Genomic DNA, 20,042 nt, shown 5'->3' on the forward strand with positions numbered 1-20,042 from the left:
AAATTCAAGAATTTTAAGTCATAAATGTACATAGAATTTAATTAATATACATAAATGATTTCTATAATATTTGTGTTTGTAATAGTAAAACTAGTAGGAATTTGCAAACTTTAAAACGGCTGTCCTGAAAATTTGATTAAAATTACTTAAGCCCTTTCTAGTTTCTACCTGGGACCAAAGGGCAATGATATATGTATTGTGTGTATCATCACCTTTTGGACAAAAAAAACTTAAATTTTAAATTTTAGGGGTGGTTTCTCAGGTTTCTGGTTGTAAATTAAATCAAGTTGTTACATAGTAGGTAAGTACTAGTTTTATAAACTTATTATTTTTATTTAACTCATATTCAATACCAAAAACTTTAGTAAGTAGTTAAGTCTAAAGTAAAAATATAAAATTGTAATAACTGACATAAATTTAAATTTAATTTGTACACATTTTTTACTACCATAATGGCATAATATGTACTAATATTTATGTTAATGGTTTTATCTTTATGGCTATTAACTATGTATGATAATATGTGTTTATTTAGATTACAACTATACTAATTGTACATTTGTACTTACATAATAATATATTATAATAGTATAAATAAATTTCAATTACTTATATTTAATTATTGATAGTCCTTTGTACACAGGAAATTTTTTTTTAGATTAATGTCATATAGTCAGTGTATGGTGAATGAACTAATAAGTGGTAAAAGTTAAAATAACATTTTATAAAAATGATAAATCATACATTACTAATGTATGATAATTATATTTTAGGTTCATAATGTAGCGAAGAATGGTTTTAATATTTTGTAAACATTAAGTAACTTGAATGAATTTAAAGGATAAAACCACTTTCAATTTCATTTAATAAGTAAACAGTGATTGAAAAATTCTTATGATTTGATTATTTTTATTATATATAAACTTAATAATTAATTGAACATAATTCATAATTGTATAATATACATTAAATTCACTAAAATAAATAACATATATGATTTATAATTTTCTTTCAACAATAAAACATATAAAATAAATAGGTTTTAACAAATTAATGAGATATAATGCAATATTCATAATTGTATAATTTAAATGTGTATGGGAGAAGTTAAACGGTTGCTAGAAGTGTTTCTAGATGCTTTATGCCTGAGTTCTCGTCGATAATCATCCGATATTTTCATTAGTTGCATTTTCATATGTAGAAGTTCTCTAGTTCTTTGATGAATTGGTTCCTTAAAATATTATTAATATAAATTACAAAATATCATTAATTATTAACAAGTAATTACTTGTGGTCTCATGCTTGGATTCCATCGACAATACAATCCTTTCCACATTTTAATGTAACGCAATGAAGCAACTGGTTCTAGAGCATGTTGTTGGGGCCAGTATAAAGGGTTTTTATATAAATCTTGATCACTATTAATGTAAGACCAAAGTGATACAGTTTTTTGTTTCACTTCTTTTTGTAAGCGCTCTTTTTCACTAAGTAAAATAAATTATATAATGTATGGTTGTAATGTAGTATATTAAAATATAAATAATATTTATGCGTGCATATGATGTTTGTAGCTTATAATTAACTAATTCAATTGTTAGAACTATATTTTTTTTAATCATACTCCTATTTAAAATTTGAATGATGAACTACGCATAAACCAAGAATATTAAATAAAATGTAAAAAAATATTTAACATTAAGTATTAATTTTATTAGTACTTAACTATTACTATACATCATATATTTTAGTTTTATTTATTAAATATTTAATTTACATCAATAATAATTATTGTATCAAACACAATTAAAATACCTGTTGAAAAGAAATGTTCCAAATCTACAAGAATATAAATGATCTATAATAGTTATTAAAAATAACTCATTGAATTCAAATGCATTTGGGAACATACATGTCACCTGCCAAACACAGTCTATAAACTGTAAAAAAACAGGAGATCGATCGGCATCTGAATGGTGATCATCACCATGACCAATTCTCTAAAAATAAAAACCAAAGTGAAGTTAAGTAAGATCTTAATACAATATTATTTAAAAATTTTGATTTTTATAATTTTTTATTATAAGAATAAGATTACATTGTAACTTTAATATCAATACAATTGTTTGTACATCATGTACAAGAAACTTTTTTATCATATCCTAGATGTACTTATAGTTCTTCATTTTTAAATAATGTGAACAGCGTGATATTGATAAATTATAAAGCTCATTTGAAGGGTCTATGCAATAACAAGGAATCTTCTCAAAATTCATGATTTTATATTTAATGTTAAATGTATATCTACATTTAGGTTAAGTTCACAATTTCACGACACTGAGTGGTTTAACCAAACCACGTAATTTTAATATTGATCACCACAGTAGTAAATGTTTATGTTATTTGAATGAAAAAAACTTTGGGTCTGCAGAATACTTCAATTCTAGGTTTCTCAGAGATTCAGATGTCAGATCACAGATAAACAAAAACCAGATCAGCTGATTGAGTGTCATTTCTAAATTGTTTTATGAATTAGTGTATGCAATAATGATACCAGAGGGAGCATGAATAGGTTAGGTTATCTATTTTATTAGATCTAAGGGGGGTATCCTTCCCATAGACTATGGTGAATTGAAAAATATGTCTATTTTTGTCAGCTGATAAAATGCATTGTTTTGTCAATACCGTATTTAGCGAAAAAAAATTTTTAACATGCCCCCCCTCTTAAAATGTTCTAAATCCTTGCCAAAGCAATGAAAAGGGATGCCCCAGGGCTCCGGCCTTACCCTCTTAATTACAATTTATATGTAGTATATACAAAAATTTGAATTTTCTGACCTGAAAGCTAAAAAATTTTTTTTTGAATATCTACTTTGTGTATGTTATAATATAAATAAACTATAATAATAAACAACATTGTTTTTTTTTTTTTTTTTTTAATCTAAATATTGAAGCTTTTTGGTTACAAAAATAGATGAGGGCCAACCCTTGATATTTCCCCGGGGACACAAATTTATAATTACACCTCTGATTGATTCAAAGCCTTGTTTGTAGAGCGCATATCAAATTAGCACCTTTTTTCTTGAGGATTACAAAATATTCCGATATAATTGCTAAATAAATTAAATATTCTCTAACCCATGAAATATTCTCAAATACACAAAAATAACTATCTCCTGCAAACATCAAATTGAACGTATCTTTCCCATTATTTACTCTCATAACTCATAAGACTGCATAGACTCAGTAATGATATTTAAAAACATATAAATCTGGTCTATAGTCATCGCCGAAATTTGTCTTTCGTACTTGTACTTTGTTGTATATAATATTACTATTTACTAGTGTTTATTATTCGTCTGTAATATTGTCTATTACTAATTTACAGTTTTACCAATTATGCTTAGTAAAAGTAAAACATCTAGGTATTTTACTGCAAATTTCTCAACCTATAAACACTCAATGGATGATAAATAGATAAGAGTTTGTTAAAAAATAAGCCAACCTTCCCTCCTGAAAAAAATCATTCACCACTGAAATCACTTTATGTAGAAACAGAGTTGGGTATGTTAAAATGATCCCAATCATATATACACAACAAATAATTTAAGTACTTTTAAGAATTGGGGTTGTGTGTGGGTTAGCCTTAAATTTGCAGGCAACAATTTGTGGATGGGTACTAATATGTATAAATCTGATATGACTTTAAAAGTGAATTAGGTACCATAAAAAGTAGTGAGTATCTACAACATTAAATTATGTACGATGAAAATGTCTTAAGGAGTATTATAGAAAAAACATTTTCTCTTGATATAAATATAGCAAGGTATTAAGGTTTTAATTAATCACTTATTTTTATAAATAAATAAATTTATAATTTTACTTACATGTTGAAATTTGTGACCGAAACTAAGCCATTCCTTTTCAATTAATACTTCAAATCCTTTTATTGTTCTATAATATGGGTCTAGAAGTACCATGGCTAATGCTGTCAACTGATACATAATAAAATTAGATGTACAAACATCAAATACATAATATATTATTTAACACATATGATATAATAGTTTTTTTGATGGTAGGAAAAAAATTCCTGGAAAAGTCTCCAGGAAAAAAGTACGAATTTGAATATTTTAAATAAAACTTATCATCACTCTGTATATGTTGTGATACAACATTACAAAAATAAATCATTATCAGTTTAACTTAGTTATTTTGAGCTATAATTTTAAAAAAATCTTGAAGTTCTATTTAATTTTCCTCAAAACGTGTGTATAAAGCATTTAATGTTTTTTCATATTCATTTTTTTTCTTTTTATAGATTACTCATCCATTTCGTCTAAAGCTAATTTGGCATGGTCTGCAGCTATTTCATACCTTATTTTAGTTTCCAAATTGTTGGATGATTTTGTCCAACCATGTATGAAAACTAGGAATTCCAACTTTCATATACATTATTGGTTCTATGCCCGTTAGAGAATGTTGTCAAAATAAGATTTCAAGTTGTATTGTAGAAGAAAATATTGGAGGGGTGCATCAATATTGTACTATTATATTATTTTTACATGGTCTATCTTGGTGAAATTTATCTACTTTTTTCCCCTCGAGACTTTTCCTGAAGACTTTTTTTCTGTTCCTTGTTTTATTTTTTTATTTACTTGAGCTGTACGATCCCATCCATCAGAGCAATGCACTAAAACTGAAGTTTTATGATTTTCTACTTTATCAACAATACGGCAAGCTCCAGCCAGTATACATTTGATATGTTTTAACCAATATGTAGATTCAATTCCAGATAACCATTTTGTTTCATCAATATTTGGAAAACATATTTCTACAACACAGAATTTACAGTTAAAAATAAAAATACTACAACTAAAAACATAACCAATAGACCTTTTAATTTTCTCAGAGATTCCCTCATTACATGAATGTTATGAATATCAAGAAATATTAATTCTGCATTTTGATAAGCATCTTCTGGTTCATAACCACCTCCTTTAGCCTTATTGGCAATTGCATTAGCACTAAAATATGAAATTTTAATAAGAACAACAATAATAATTAGATCAATTAAAATAGCTTTACCTTGGCCTTGCATCCATAATATAAAGTTTATGTGACTGTGCATTTGCATCAATTATAAGTTGAGTGTATCTTTCATCGTCACGACACCTTTTCCCACCAACACCTACCAAAGGTTGAGATGCCCTAGTTATAGTGGCTTGAGATTCAGAATGTAACCAGCTTAATACTGGTATTCGACCTCTACTTCTAAAAGCTGCTGCATTTCTTATAATTTCATCAGTTGCTCCAGCTGGGACAGCTAAAATAGCTGGGTATGTCTCACAAAGATCATAACCATCATTCAATTTAGTGATGTGCCAAGTATCATTTGGCACGCCCTAGAATAAAATAAAATAATAAAAGTTCATAAAATGAATTCCCCATAGTTAAGTACAATAATTTACCATTCTTTTGAGTTCAGCCATGGGTTCATAAACATTCCAACCATTTTCTGGAAATGTTTCAGTATATTCAAAAGCAAACATCGGAATACTGTGAGATAAAGGAAATGCATATTGCTGAAGTTTTTCAAATACATTACGTCTTGAATGATTTTCTTGTTTATGACCAAAGCGTAAATTTCTCATATCCTTACAAAATAATTCAATACCATATGAATTTTCTCCTCGGCTTGATTGACCACCAACTTTTTCTACTCTACTCACCTAAGTAATAAGTCATAATATTATATTTAAAAAAAAATGTAATTAGAATTAAAAAGTATAAAATATGCTGTACATTTTAACTAGTATTTAGTGAATTGTAATACCTACTTAATATATCATTAAGCATACAATACTGCTTAAAACAGAATTTTTTTAATATTTGTGTTGCAAATTTATGAGGACTTATTGTATTTAAATGAAGTAAATACTAACCACACCCAATGGTACTTCAATTACTAGTTGAGTATCACGTTCTAAACTCTTAAAGTATAATTTATAGTTGGTAACAGACAGCCAACCTCTTGCTGGTCCACTAAATGGGCATAAATAAGTAACATCTCGAGCCACACCTTGTACTTTTTCTCCAGGTAATAATGGGGGATCATCTGAACGACCAGAAGCAACATTTTCAGATAGCTTAAATAAAAATGTTTCATTAAATGACACAATAAACCTAATATTAAAATTTTTGAATAATATTCAAAATTTTTTTAAAATGTAATTACTTTATTTCTTAATTTTATATCTCCTATAGTTGGAATTTCATTTGAAGTAGAACTTGTTGATCGACGGCTTTTAGTAGGTGAATTTGATTCCTAATAAACAAAATATAGTTTTATTACACTTATTGCACTTGTAATTCATTTAAAAATCATTAATTAGATTGATATATATATATATAAATGTAGAAAGCAAAATACAAAAATGTATAAATAAAAATGCATATGAAGTAAGTTTAGCTATTGTTTAGAGTACAAATGTACTTAAATTAACATGTAATTATCAAAAATTTACCGATTCTTCTTGTTCGACTTTTGAATTCAAAGAACTAGATTTGGAATCTGAATCCGAACTCATATTTTGATATTTGTTATTTAAATCCATAACCAATTAGGAAAATGTTATACTAACATTTCATAGTTTATTTATGCTGATACAAAAGAATTACTTTTTTTTAGTTGATATCCAAGAATGATGCTTAAATTTTTTATAACAATATTAGTAATGTTACTAATATTACATAGAACAACTAAACTATAAAAGCAGTATTTATTATTTTATTATATTTAATCTTATCGCAAATGTTTTCTTATCATATTATGCACATTCTTAACAAGTAATGATAATACCACAGAATAGAACAATATATAATAATAATGATAAATAATAAATATTAAATTGCATAATAGATTGCACCAATTTTTTCTGAAATGTAAATAAGTACTAAATTTTAAAATCTTATCATTATACATTTTTACATAAACACAGTACTACTGACAAGACGTATTGAGGAGTACTCTGAATGTGACACTTGCTCTGCTATTACTGAGTGTGACTTATGACTACTGAATATACTATAAAGTTCTTTGTTTATAGACAATGATGTCAAAAATCTCAATTCTTGAGATGTGTCCCACTATTTTATTTGCCAATTCCCACTTGTTACAAAAAATATCATCAGCGATAACTGTGGCGGTCATAGTTCATACTTAAATTCAGCATTTATTACAGATATTTAAAATTGTAAGATGTAAAATTATTTAAATTAATATTTAAGATACAAAAATGAAAAAATGCTGATACTAAGATTTATCTTAATTAATACCAACCATGTAAAATATTTAAATATGAAAATATATTATACGAGCATTTATAGTTCTATTTAATATAATATGATCAGAAAATAAGAATATAGCTTTTGATTTACATAAAAACCACAGCTATTATAGGCAATAGCCTTTATATAATTATATATAGTCATGCTAAAGACAAAAGACTAAAGAACAAAACAAAATAACAATGTATTAAATTATTAATTTCATTGTTTTATGTTATCAACAATATGAATTATTGTTATTTATTATTATTATTATTATTATTATCATGTTTTAAAACAAGTCGCAGTGTTACCAGACTAGCATGTTGATACGTTTCGCTTTGTACGCATGTTTCTTTATCAGATATATTTAAACCATAGACCGATAGACCTATAAAGATCTTTATAGGACGCTGAGGTCTATTGTCTATGATCTAAATCAAACAATCTTGAATCGATAGGTAAGTGGATGTTATTAATTAGTACGCAATGCCATGAATAAATAAAAAAAAAGGTAAACTTAGAAATTTATAATTTTAACCGTGATAAAATTATTTTATTTTACTGTATCATTATAATATAAAATATTCCATACTATGTAGAAAAAATAAACTAACTAAATGTACTGAATATTTATTTGTACAAACTATAAGTAGTTAGGTATAATTGTAGATTTTATATCCGTGCAGAAAGGCACGATAAAATACATTTATTTTGCCATTTATAATTATACTTATGAATCATAATTTATGATATTACATTGGACGTTAAAATTTAAATATAACATGACAATTGACAATAGGCAATATCCAAATGTACGTAAGTACATTTATTTAATTTTCTTATTTGATAAAAAGCAAAATTAAGTTTTTTTCTATTATTTTTTAATTGCTTTTGAGATACATTGAACAGATATGTAAAATGTATACTATTTTTAAATTGTTATATTATGAATTAAATTCATAAAATACTTAGATCGATGAAGCCAGATAACCTATGTTTTTTTTATAGTGCTTTCATTTTACTAACAAATAATCATAGAGTACCTAATAAGAATATTCTTATATGAATATATTTTGAGCCGTGTCAAGTAATTCAGCGGCGTTTCGAGGCAAAATTTCATTGAAGACTATTGGTAGCATATTAAACGCAAATAAAGGCGCCCGGGGGCAATTGCCTCCTTTGCCTGCCCCCTTTACACGGCCCTGAATATACTATATTAATATATATGTTTTTATTATTTATTACCCATTATTCCTTATTAGCTATAACCACGAACTATTGTGGTTATTACTATTGGACATTTTGGACTGTTGTTTTACTGGACACTATGGCTGATGTCATACTTGCGGAATTTTCGCCGGACCGGCCTATGTGTCAAATTTCTTATTGTATTTATAATTACATGAATTGTTTATTTTACTATTGCCTGAAATAGTTTCATTAAATTACTATTTAATAAACTTATTCATTATGGTACTATTTTAATCGTTGTATTTGTAAGTTACTTAATATTGTAACAGCCGTTTGATGATTATATATACACAAATAACTCGTGTCGCGTGGGTTCAGTATGCTACGAAATAGGTCAATTAGTCGTCTGTAACATGACAAACCTTAAAAGATCAATCGACGAACTTCGATTATTGGTATAAAATAATATTTTCATTCAGGGCTGCAAGTAGATCACTTTTTTCACTTTTTGTCACTTAATATTTTATTTGTCACTTTTTGTCACTAATTATAGAAATTCCTCACTTTTATCACTTTTTCTAGAAATTTAATAAATTTTTTTAATTGAGTCATTGACAAGCAAATATAATGAGATTTTAAAAATTGTATTTCAATATTCTTAAAAATATGTAGTTTAAAATTTAAATGTTTCTTTTGTGGTCACACTGTTAATATCCATGGACTTTCTTTCTTATTGTTTATCACTTTATCAGTTTATCCTAACATTGCTAACCAGTAACCGTAAATTTTAATTCAAAATTATTCATTATGATTTTTAGTTAATGATTAACTAAAAATCAAAATAAAACAGTATCAGTATGGTTCCTATATTAGTAATTACTATTTAGTTGTTTAAGTTGTTGTTTAGTTTTAAATTGTTAAAGTTTAAATAGTTTTTTTGTTGAAAAATGGGTAAATTAAAATGCAAATTAAGTGATGTTTGGTTTGAAAAAGAAGATGGCCAAGGTTTTAAAGTAAAAGAATGGGCTAAACGACTTGACAATGACGTATTTTGTTTTGTGTGCAGTGCTACGATTAGTATTTCGCTTAAAGGATTTCAGGGTTTAACTCAGCATGCTTCAACGTTAAAGCATAAACAGCAGTGTAAAGATAAATTGAACCCAAAACAGCTACGATTAACTTCTGTAAGTTCGCAACAAATTTCATCCACTTCTACTAATTCAGATACATTAAATTCAAGTTTACATTTGTATAATATCAGTGACAGAGCTGTGGTTGCCGAAATTGTTTGGACACTTAAATGTGTAGCTAGTAACTACTCGTTTGCTTCTTGTAATGACATAGTTGATGTATTTAAAACAATGTTTCCCGATTCTTTACCTAAAGGATTTTCGTTAAGTAGAGAGAAATTAAGATATCTTATAACAGATGCTTTGGGGCCTTTTTTCAAAAGTCAACTTATTAAAGATTTAAATGGTGTTTATTATAGTCTTATTTATGATGAAACTACCAACTCTAAAGGCAAAAAAGAACTGCGAGTATTAATACGTTATTATTCCAAAGAAAAAGGAAAAATAGTTTCCCAACACTTGGAAACATTTTTTATTGGTAAAGCAACAGCAATAATTCTTTTAGAAAAATTAGTTCTAGCTCTTGATAACTCACATTTACCATTGTCAAATATTTTGATGCTTGGATCAGATGGCCCTAATGTTAACAAAGCAGTTTTTAGAAAAATGAACGAGCAACTATTTCTTTGTAGGGAAAAAAGTTTAATTGACATAGGTACATGCAATATACATATAGTACACAATGCATATTTAAAAGGTTTAAGTAAATTTGGAGAAGATGCATCAGATTTGATTTTGTTAATTTATCATTATTTTGATGGATTTCCATCCCGTTGGGAGGAATTTGTATGCATCTTAAACGATCTTGAACTACCAACAAAGCATTTTGTCAAACATGTCACTTCTAGATGGTTAACATTACAAAATGCAGCTGAAAGACTATTACAAAACTGGAAAGGAATTGAAAAATATTTTTTAACATTTATACCAAAAGAAAAACAAACTATTTTAAGTACCAGAAGTTACCAAAAAATTAGAAGTTTATTAATAATACCCACAATCAAATGTGAGGTTTTATTTGTTTGCTCTAGTGCAAAAGTGTTTACCAAGTTTACAGGTCATATGCAAAAAGAAGAACCTTTAGTTCATATCATGTATAGGGAATTGTGTGATCTTATTAAAACATTATTGGGAAAAATTTGTAAATTAAATGAAATACCAAAATCATTTTCTGATATTAATATTGATGATATTTTTACACAAGAAAAACTTCTGCCTGTTAAAAATATACATGTTAATGATGAAATACAAAAGAATTAAAAGAAAAAAAATTTAGTGAAAAAGATATTTTACTTTTTTTAAAAAATATTCAAGGACACTATATTGCAGCTTCTAAACACATACTTAATGTATCGTCATTAACTAAACCTATTTTGAAAAATTTACGTTGCATACATCCTGCTGAAAGATGCTCAAACCGAAGTTGTAATGATATAATAAAACTTGCTAGACAATTGCCCATAAATATAGATACAGATTTATTGCTTGACGAATGGAGATTACTACAACTTGAAAAAGATACTAAAGGATCTGCTGACTACCGAATAGATTTATATTGGCAACAATATTTTGATAAAAAATCCATTGCTAAAGAAGAAAAATATCCAAATGTTGTGAAAGTGATTAAAGCTGCTCTCTCATTGATACATGGGAGTGCTGACGTAGAGAGAAGTTTTTCTTCTTCTGGTCGAATACTTACTGAAGATCGAGCTGCAATGTCTGAAAGAACTTTAAATTCTTTATTGACAGTAAAAGATACATTAATGCATTATAACAATAAACCACATTTGATTTTAATTACCAAAGAATTGATTACAATGGCAAGGGGAGCATATAGACATTATCAAGATTATTTAAATGAACTAGAAGAGATTAAAATACAGAATGAAAAATTTAAAGCAGAAAAAAAATTAAAAAAAATAGCAGAAGCTAAAATCCAAGGTACAAAAATTAATTGAAATTAATGAAAACAATTTGAAAAAAAAAAAAAAGAGGAATCTTTAAAGCGAGGAGCTGCAAATAAGTTATTTGATGAAGCAAATAAACGGTTAAAAATAGCGTTAGAGAACAAAAATCTTGAGGAAGCTGAATTAGCACATGCAATGTTAGAAGGTGTGAACAAAGTAAGAAAAGAAGAAGAAATAAAAAAAAACAAGCTGATGCTATTCAAAAGGAAATTGAAAAAAAAAATCATTTTTATTATCATTTATCTAATTTTGAAAAAATAAAGAATAATTAAAGTATGATGTTATTATATATTATTTAATGATAAGTTTAAGTATTATTTTTTTGTTTATTATTATGATTACCCATTATAATATAATATGTTACTACTTAATAATATTAATGGTTATAAATTAAAAAGTTTAAAAATATTATTTATTTGTTTATTACTATTTACTATTATTATTATAATTACCTTACCTATTATAATATATGTTGTTACTTGTAATATTATGATACTATTAATGGTTATAAATTAAAAAGTTTAAAATGTTGAGTTATATTTGTATATTTTTGCATTATTAAATACAATTAATAATAAGTCACTTTTGTCACTGAATTTTATAATTAAGTCACTTTTATCACTTTTTGTTTATACCCTATATACTTGCAGCCCTGTCATTATTTATTGTAATTTGTATAAATAGGTAAAAAAATATAAATATAAGCGTTTAGTTCGTGCATTCGGTTTTCTTTGGTTCTAATTGTGTTTGCGTTAGCAATAAAAATAATTATAATTATATGACGTAAAAATTAATTTTGAACATTTTATATTTTTTTTATTTGAAAAAATCAACACCGCAAAAGATCAGGTTATAATAAATTAAATAATTTTATTTTGATATTATATTATACATTTATAATTTAAACTTAGGGTATAAATAAGTTAAACACTTGACTCATTTTAAATGTTCAACCTTAAATTTTTAACAGAAAAAAATTTCATAACAATATTTTTCATTCAAAATTTATAATACATTAATACATAACCTATCTATATCTATATGTAAGAAACATATCAATAAAAAATAATTATTTGACTTTAAAATAAAACACCTACTTTTATTATTTGAAAACGAATGATTTTTGTAAAAAAAATTGAGCATGATTGTATTTTTTTTTTTTTTTATAATACTATGATAGAAAAAATATACACAACTACAAAAAAAGGTGTTAGGTAGGTATATCGACATATGCCATATTATTATATGCTCACTTCGTTCTACAATAATTGAACAATTGAAAATTGATTATTGAAATAGTATAATTAAAGTTATTATATATATATAAGTATTTTTGAATTTAATTTAATTTTTGAAATTTTGAAATACGTCAATAATTAAACATATTTTTGTAAATTATATTTGTAATTTGTCTGCATACGTGATTGGTCGATATAATGTATTGCCAATTATAAGTAGGTACACCATACACGGGTACGGTATATATGTATGTTTATAAACTATAAGTTTGTGTAATAAAAATAATTTTAGAATTGTTTACTCTTTCCTCGTAGAGTGCTGTTAAATAAGTTTTATAAATTATTTAAACTGTTTTACTTGTATAGCGTATGTATTAAAAGTTTTTATAAAACGCATTATTTACTTACATTATTTAGAAAATTTATTGATGGAATCTCTATTCTATAGATATTTTAATAATTGTCAAAGATTGTGATATTTACTACTTAGCACTTTCAATATTATTTCTTATTTGGTAGTCATAGACTACTTAAAGAACCTAAACAGAAGCCAAGTTCAAAAATACAGTGATGTATCACTTGCATACAATGTCTTGTAGACTGTAGTGACCGCGAAGTATTTTTATCTGTTGAGTTTTATTAGTCTATCGTCTATTTGTCTATTTACTCAATAATAACAATATATGTGTATGGTGTTAACGCCAAAAGAAAGGTAAACATTTTTATAGGGGTCACAAATTATCAAATTAAAACATATTTTAGAACACACTGCTATTTTTACACACAAATTTAAAATAGGATACATGTTTTTTTTTTTATTTTAAACTTTTCCTAATTCCTATTGATTATTTGTAAATTGAATATAATAATAATATAACCAGCGCTGATTTCTGGTGTGTTCAAAATGGGACAACAATACAACATAAAATGAGTTAAAAATAAATTACATTTTTTTAAATCAAAATTTTAACAACCCCCCGATCGTTATCAGATACTCTCCTGAGTATTGCGTAGTAACTATATAGTAGACAATGCCATTATACGGTAGGTATATCTATAATTGCTGCAGGAGTATAGCATCGCATGAGTATATAGATTATAATATTAAATTTTAAAAAAGGGTGGTTAAGTGGGTAACGCTCTGCTGTACAGTAGGTATCGAGTGGACTTCGAATACAGAGTAGGTAGGTCACTATTATATAGGTGTGTTAAATTTGAATCCATTGATAGATATTATTGTATATGAAAAACGATTCTGAACAGAGATAATTTGTCAGCTTATTGGGGCTAGGATATTTATTTTTCATTGAGTGGTGAAAAGGTGGTTTATGTTTTAATGACCTTAATACCTATTAACATTTTCTACCAATAGTAATTTTTAGCTATAACAAAAATCTAAAATTATTTAATCGTTATTTTGGATTTCTTAACTTAAGATAATTTTTTTTTAATTGCCCAAAGCTATTATAGTTATTGTAAGTCAAACTTATAGAAAATCTTAATCTTGTATTAAATTTTCAACTCTTAGCTACTTCTAAACAATTTTTCAAATATTTTCAACTACAAAGTAATTTATAAATGTTCATGATTTTGACGAAATTTGTCAATATTTTACTTCAAACGGTAATAAAAAAACAAAGTGTCTACGTATTCTTATAATTTTTGTAACACTATAATTATACTGATTCATGAGGAACTTAGAATTACATTCTTTTAGTATTTGACCAAAACATTTTATTGACATTTATAAAAAAAAAAACTAATATTTCAAATGTCTATATGAATAGCTTTAAAATAAGCGAACTATTTTGAAAATTAAACTATGTAAAGAAACTATACCATTCTAAATAACTGGTAAAAATTTCAAGTATTTACGACTTATATATTTCATAATAACAAGTATTCATAATCGTTTGAAGTCTTTGAAGATAATTCGTTATCGTTACAAGACTTCGTAAAAATTTGTAAAATTCAGACACATCATAATATTTTTTCCTATAATGACGCTTTGAGTTTTAAGAATAGCTTTTGAAGAAAAACTTATGAAAAACTTAGTGTTGAATTTTTTTAGCCTTAGATATAAATACTAAAGTTTTATGAATTTTAACTACAAAATTACTTGCAAATTTTCGCGATTTTGACATATTTCGTAAAAATCTGAACTTTATAAACACTTATAAAATAAATTGTGAATAACGATTTTTTACTTTTTTATTATATCTCAAATTAGAGCGACTTATAAAAAACGTAGTATTACATTTTCAAGTTGTTTTTAAGTTTTGTTTAGGTAGGTTTTTTTTTCAAAAAAAAAATACTTGGACAAATTGAAAATTTCAATTGTCTATAAATAGTTAAAAAAAAAGCTAGAATAATTTGAAAATGTCACTGTGTTAGGTAACACCTATATAAAGATTTGTAAAATTTCAAGTATTTACAGTGATTCGTTTTGGAGTAACTATATAAAACTATATAAATAACTATTATTAACTATAAAAAAAAAAAAAATCGATTTTATCGAAAAGGAACTTGTTTTGTGTAAAAATTCCCGTTTTTCCCGAATTTTTTAAAAACTACTGAAAACTCTTTACTTTTGACCTCTATATGCACCAAGAAAACCCTTTACCCCAGGAAACCATTCCTGCAGAATTTTTAATTGAAGCATTATTTAAACAAGTTATGGTGTACCTACAGATCCAAAAAAAAAACCTTACATATCATTATAAAATTAATAAATTCATCATTTTGTTCAGAATCTAAAATATTTAGTTTATAAAGTATTAACCATTTAACCATGCGATATCGTATAATATTAAATCGTCCTAGTTTAATTAACTTTATAATGCGTAAATACAATATTATGTATAGTAGGTTTATTATACAATATTATAATATAAAAGTTAGACATTGTTAACACTGTTAACGATAAATCTTTTAAATTATTAATAATAATATACATTTATTATCGATTATACGGCAAACGATTATGATTAATAAAATAAAAACTATTTTTTATACCTATAACCGCTTACATAATGCGATCCACCATCCGCTGCACATATTTCACATAGGTAGATATATACTATATACGTATTATTATTAATACGCATCCCTTAAAATGTTGGTGCCCGGTTAGACTTATTATAAACTATTCAAACTAATTATATAATTGCTTTCAAGTCTTCAAGAACATATATTATTGTTAATTACCTATATTTTCTTCCATTATATGCGCATTTCAAGACAAAGAGGCAAAAACAATTAGGTATAAATTATATAATTATAAGAGCAAATAACAACAGCAGCTGATAACAATAGGCTTGCTCATAAATAACAGTGATGAATGTATTTTGATTTACATTTTTGAATCTAATATTCTCATACATAAGTGATTAAATAATAATAAAGCAAATTACTTATGCGATAATGTCGATAGCGTAATGTATAGCGTAAAATAGATAATAAAATATTATCAATGAGAATATAATACAATAATATAGTGATATTACTATAATAGTTAGCGGTAGCAAAGTGATATAATACAACAATTTAATGTGCTACACAGTATACGACGACGTGATTTAATAATTCACTAAACAGTATAGTGTACCAGGATTTAGTAGTGTATTATTGTGAACAACCAAATTACCAGGTTCCTAAATAAAGCATCAGTAACATTGTGTATAATAAAATAATATTTATTTTGTGATGTGAATGAGATAGAAGTACCTATAGAACTAATAATATATGATTGCTATGACTAATGGATCAAGTTATTGAATATTATGGATGCCTTTTACAGTTAAATTTATTGAACAATTCTGTTAAAAACGATTTAACGAATAATGTATTTTTTCAAATGTTTAGTCATTACTCATTTGGGAGTAACTGAAAAAGAGGGCTTAAAAGAGCTTTGGCCCTTTCAAGTTTCAATCTACCCCTCGACAATTAAACCTATAACAGTATGACCGTAACTGAAATATTTTTAAACTAGTTAGGATGTGTAAAATATTTTAAAATAAATTTATCTCATAAGAGTTTAAACGATCGGCGTCATTACATTAATGTACTACCAACGGATTTGTGGAGGAAGGGGAAATGGAGAGGACTTCGAGCGGTTTATTGATATATTTTGCATTAAATCAAATGTTTCATACTATAAAATTTAAAAAAATCGTTTGACCTTCTTAACTATTGTTACTAACTTAATTATTGCAGACGTTGAACTAGAAAAAATATTCTGGCAAATTAATACACCTATAGGTATATTCAATAATTAAAAAAAAAACATTATCACAGTAAAAATAATGGTATATTAATAAGGTATAGGTAGTGATGTAAATACGATATATTTTCTGTCGAAGTTTAAGTTCTCATGGTACTTAATTTAAAAATAAAAAGCTGTAAGTACTTCTTATGTATATAGATTATATTATTCATATTTTTTAAGAGAATTTTTAGGTTTTGCTAACCTAGCCCCATGGAAGAGATGGATTATATCGTTCTAAGCGTATTAACTGACCAAATAGAAACAAATTTTTTAAAATATTAAATAAAATTTAATACTTTAAGCTTGCTACTTTTTAATTTACTTAATAATAGATAATATTAATATATTAATATAATCAAATCGGGTACGGGGTAGGTAAGTAATATCATATTACGAAGTTGCTCTGTAATAATATAAATTACATAAACATTAGTGTGACTTAAATTTATAATGATTGAAATTCAATGCGTTTATCTGTTCTTGAACTCTTGATTTTATTTTTACAACAAACAGCACAGAAATACTTTATCTAAAGAATCAGGAACACCATCTAGAATACGTCATCTATAATTTAATGTATTACATATGTTAATAATAGCATTGATTAAATATACATAGTATATTTAATCAATGATAATAGGTACCTACGTAAAACACAAAAAGACCTACATGGCAACATAAATACATTTGTCCGCATTTACCATTGAATAATTATAAAAGTGTGGAGACTCCTGAGCTTACAGCATTGTACATTTTCACTCATTCACCCCTGAATAGCCCCACGGCCCCACCCCTTATTTGAGTCACTCTGGCCAAGCCTCCTTTCGCCATATTGTAAAGTTCGTTTGCATTAAGACACCTTGATCCTAAACGCAATCATTGCAAGTCATTATGCTCACAGTGTTGGCATATGAAAATTACACGGTAAAATAGCACGGTGGTGGATTTTAAATCGTACACAATCGTCACAATCATAATAGGTTTATGCATTTTATGACCATAACATAGGTAAAACGTATAAAATACCGTATAATAATAATAGTAATAAATTATATTATCGTACACATAGCTCGCCGCTTGCAAACTGTGGCTCACGATAGAGGGCTCGTAAAGGCATATTCATATTTGACACGAATAGCGCACAGAGTCCTACAGTTTAAACTTATTTTTTTCACACCGTTTTTGGAAATATTTTTCATATACAATTTGAAGTTATTACAAAATGTTTTGAAAAAAAATATTTTTACTACTTTTTCTTTAAGTTTGCAAGTCATTGCGTACATATTTTAATTTCGTATTTTGAACAAACTATTCTTCCCGAGAATCTCGAAAAATTTCATGTCTAGCTGTAACATAGTCACCCAGTATCAGGGGCGGCTCGTCAGGGGAGACTTTGAGACTGAGTCTCCCCCTTAAAAAAACCCAGTTACTTGTAAATAATAATTAATTAAAATAATAATGCATAAAAATATTTTTATTCGAATTGAAAATATAATATTATATAATTTATATCGTTTTCTTTGTTTATTATTATAAATTGAAAGCAACCAAGTCTAAAACCTTTAAATAGTTATTTTAATAGAAATGCTATTTTAGTTTTATCGATGAAACTGCCGCCCGACAGTCTCAATCATAACATGTAAAATGATACGGCCGGTTTGATGGAGGGCCGGAGGGGGCAGGGAGAATAAGCTGCGTATTATAGACTATTGAAACTGGGTTCACGACAATAATTGCCGTACCGCGCGCCGTTCTTAGTCGCTGTCATAATTTAATGCATTTTTATGATTTAATAACTATAACACGTTTACTACAGGGTTTTATACTATCTTCTATTTGATATTTGTTATATTTCTAATTATTTTAAAAATGCAAAAAGACAATATAATAGACATATTATTAACTAGTGGTTTTAATACTTTAACTTACGAACAAAAAAATCAAATTAAACTTAAAAATATTTACTAAATATGTAATACTATAATATTATTAGATTTTCAATAACAGGGTTTTTCTTGTTCGTTGTTGTACGTAGTTTATGTTAAATAATTTTAAGTCTCCCCAGAATATTAACTCACGAGCCGCTACTGCCCAGTATACAATATTATTACGAGTGCGTGTGCGTAAACGCGCGAGTATATTGTACATAGGACGATGCGTTTGTACAGCGCTCGGAGGTCGTTAACCCGGCGGCGGCGTTTGGGGAGTGAATAGCACCAGTTTATGGTTGGTGACTTGGAGTATGGTGCGGTGTTCGGACTGGTGCCGGGGGTAGTGCGGGCGCTGTGGAGGCCGTCGACGTCGGCTGCAGGTCAACGTCATTTTCACCACCCCTCGTCGACCACCGCAGCGCGTACGAGTCTCAACCACCCGCGTTCGATTTTTCGTCGTCACATCATGTGCCGAGCGTTAATAATTCCTCCAACCCTCTCATTTTTTAGTAGGTCTCAATAGCTTTTATCCGAGCAAAGCCGGAAATGAACCGCTGCGCGTGAAAAATTATGGAAAAACGAATATACGCCGCACGGTCCGAGGACATATAACATAAGACGTATATTATAACGTTTAAAAATGTTATTACACAGACAACGGACCAAGTATTCCAGACAAAGACGGTGGCAAGGTGGTGTGGGTTAGATGGGATTGATGTGGTGGGGATGGAGAAGAAGAAATAAGTGCACGGTGCACATACCGCTGTTGTACAAGATACAAGACGACGATAAGAAGATAAGACAGCGTGTATTACGTCTGAAAACTAACTTTACTTAACCTTGTTGTACAGACAGCCGTCAATTATTATCGTGAAAAATATAAACGTAGACGAAACGCTTACAAACGGATAGTCCGAAACCCCGAAAGAAACTATAAAAAAAAAAAAAAAAATACAAAACGAAAATAATAACAACAATAATAATAATAA

General features: G+C 27.0%; 1 protein-coding gene across 1 annotated transcript; it reads right to left on the reverse strand.

Moving 5' to 3' along the window:
- Nucleotides 1-881: 881 nt before the first annotated feature.
- LOC114130605 (myotubularin-related protein 2) lies at nucleotides 882-6,800 on the reverse strand. The gene is made up of 11 exons (XM_027995610.2): nucleotides 6,525-6,800; nucleotides 6,236-6,325; nucleotides 5,943-6,146; nucleotides 5,469-5,729; nucleotides 5,086-5,402; nucleotides 4,894-5,024; nucleotides 4,656-4,831; nucleotides 3,885-3,992; nucleotides 1,813-1,997; nucleotides 1,289-1,484; nucleotides 882-1,231 (listed from the first exon to the last, which is right to left on the reverse strand). Exons 1-11 carry the CDS (start codon nucleotides 6,612-6,614, stop codon nucleotides 1,088-1,090), a joined length of 1,902 nt encoding a protein of 633 aa, XP_027851411.2. The 5' UTR covers nucleotides 6,615-6,800; the 3' UTR covers nucleotides 882-1,087.
- Nucleotides 6,801-20,042: the final 13,242 nt, after the last annotated feature.

The sequence above is a fragment of the Aphis gossypii genome, chromosome 2 (assembly GCF_020184175.1).
Source record: "Aphis gossypii isolate Hap1 chromosome 2, ASM2018417v2, whole genome shotgun sequence".
Classification (NCBI taxonomy): Eukaryota; Metazoa; Arthropoda; class Insecta; order Hemiptera; family Aphididae; genus Aphis; species Aphis gossypii.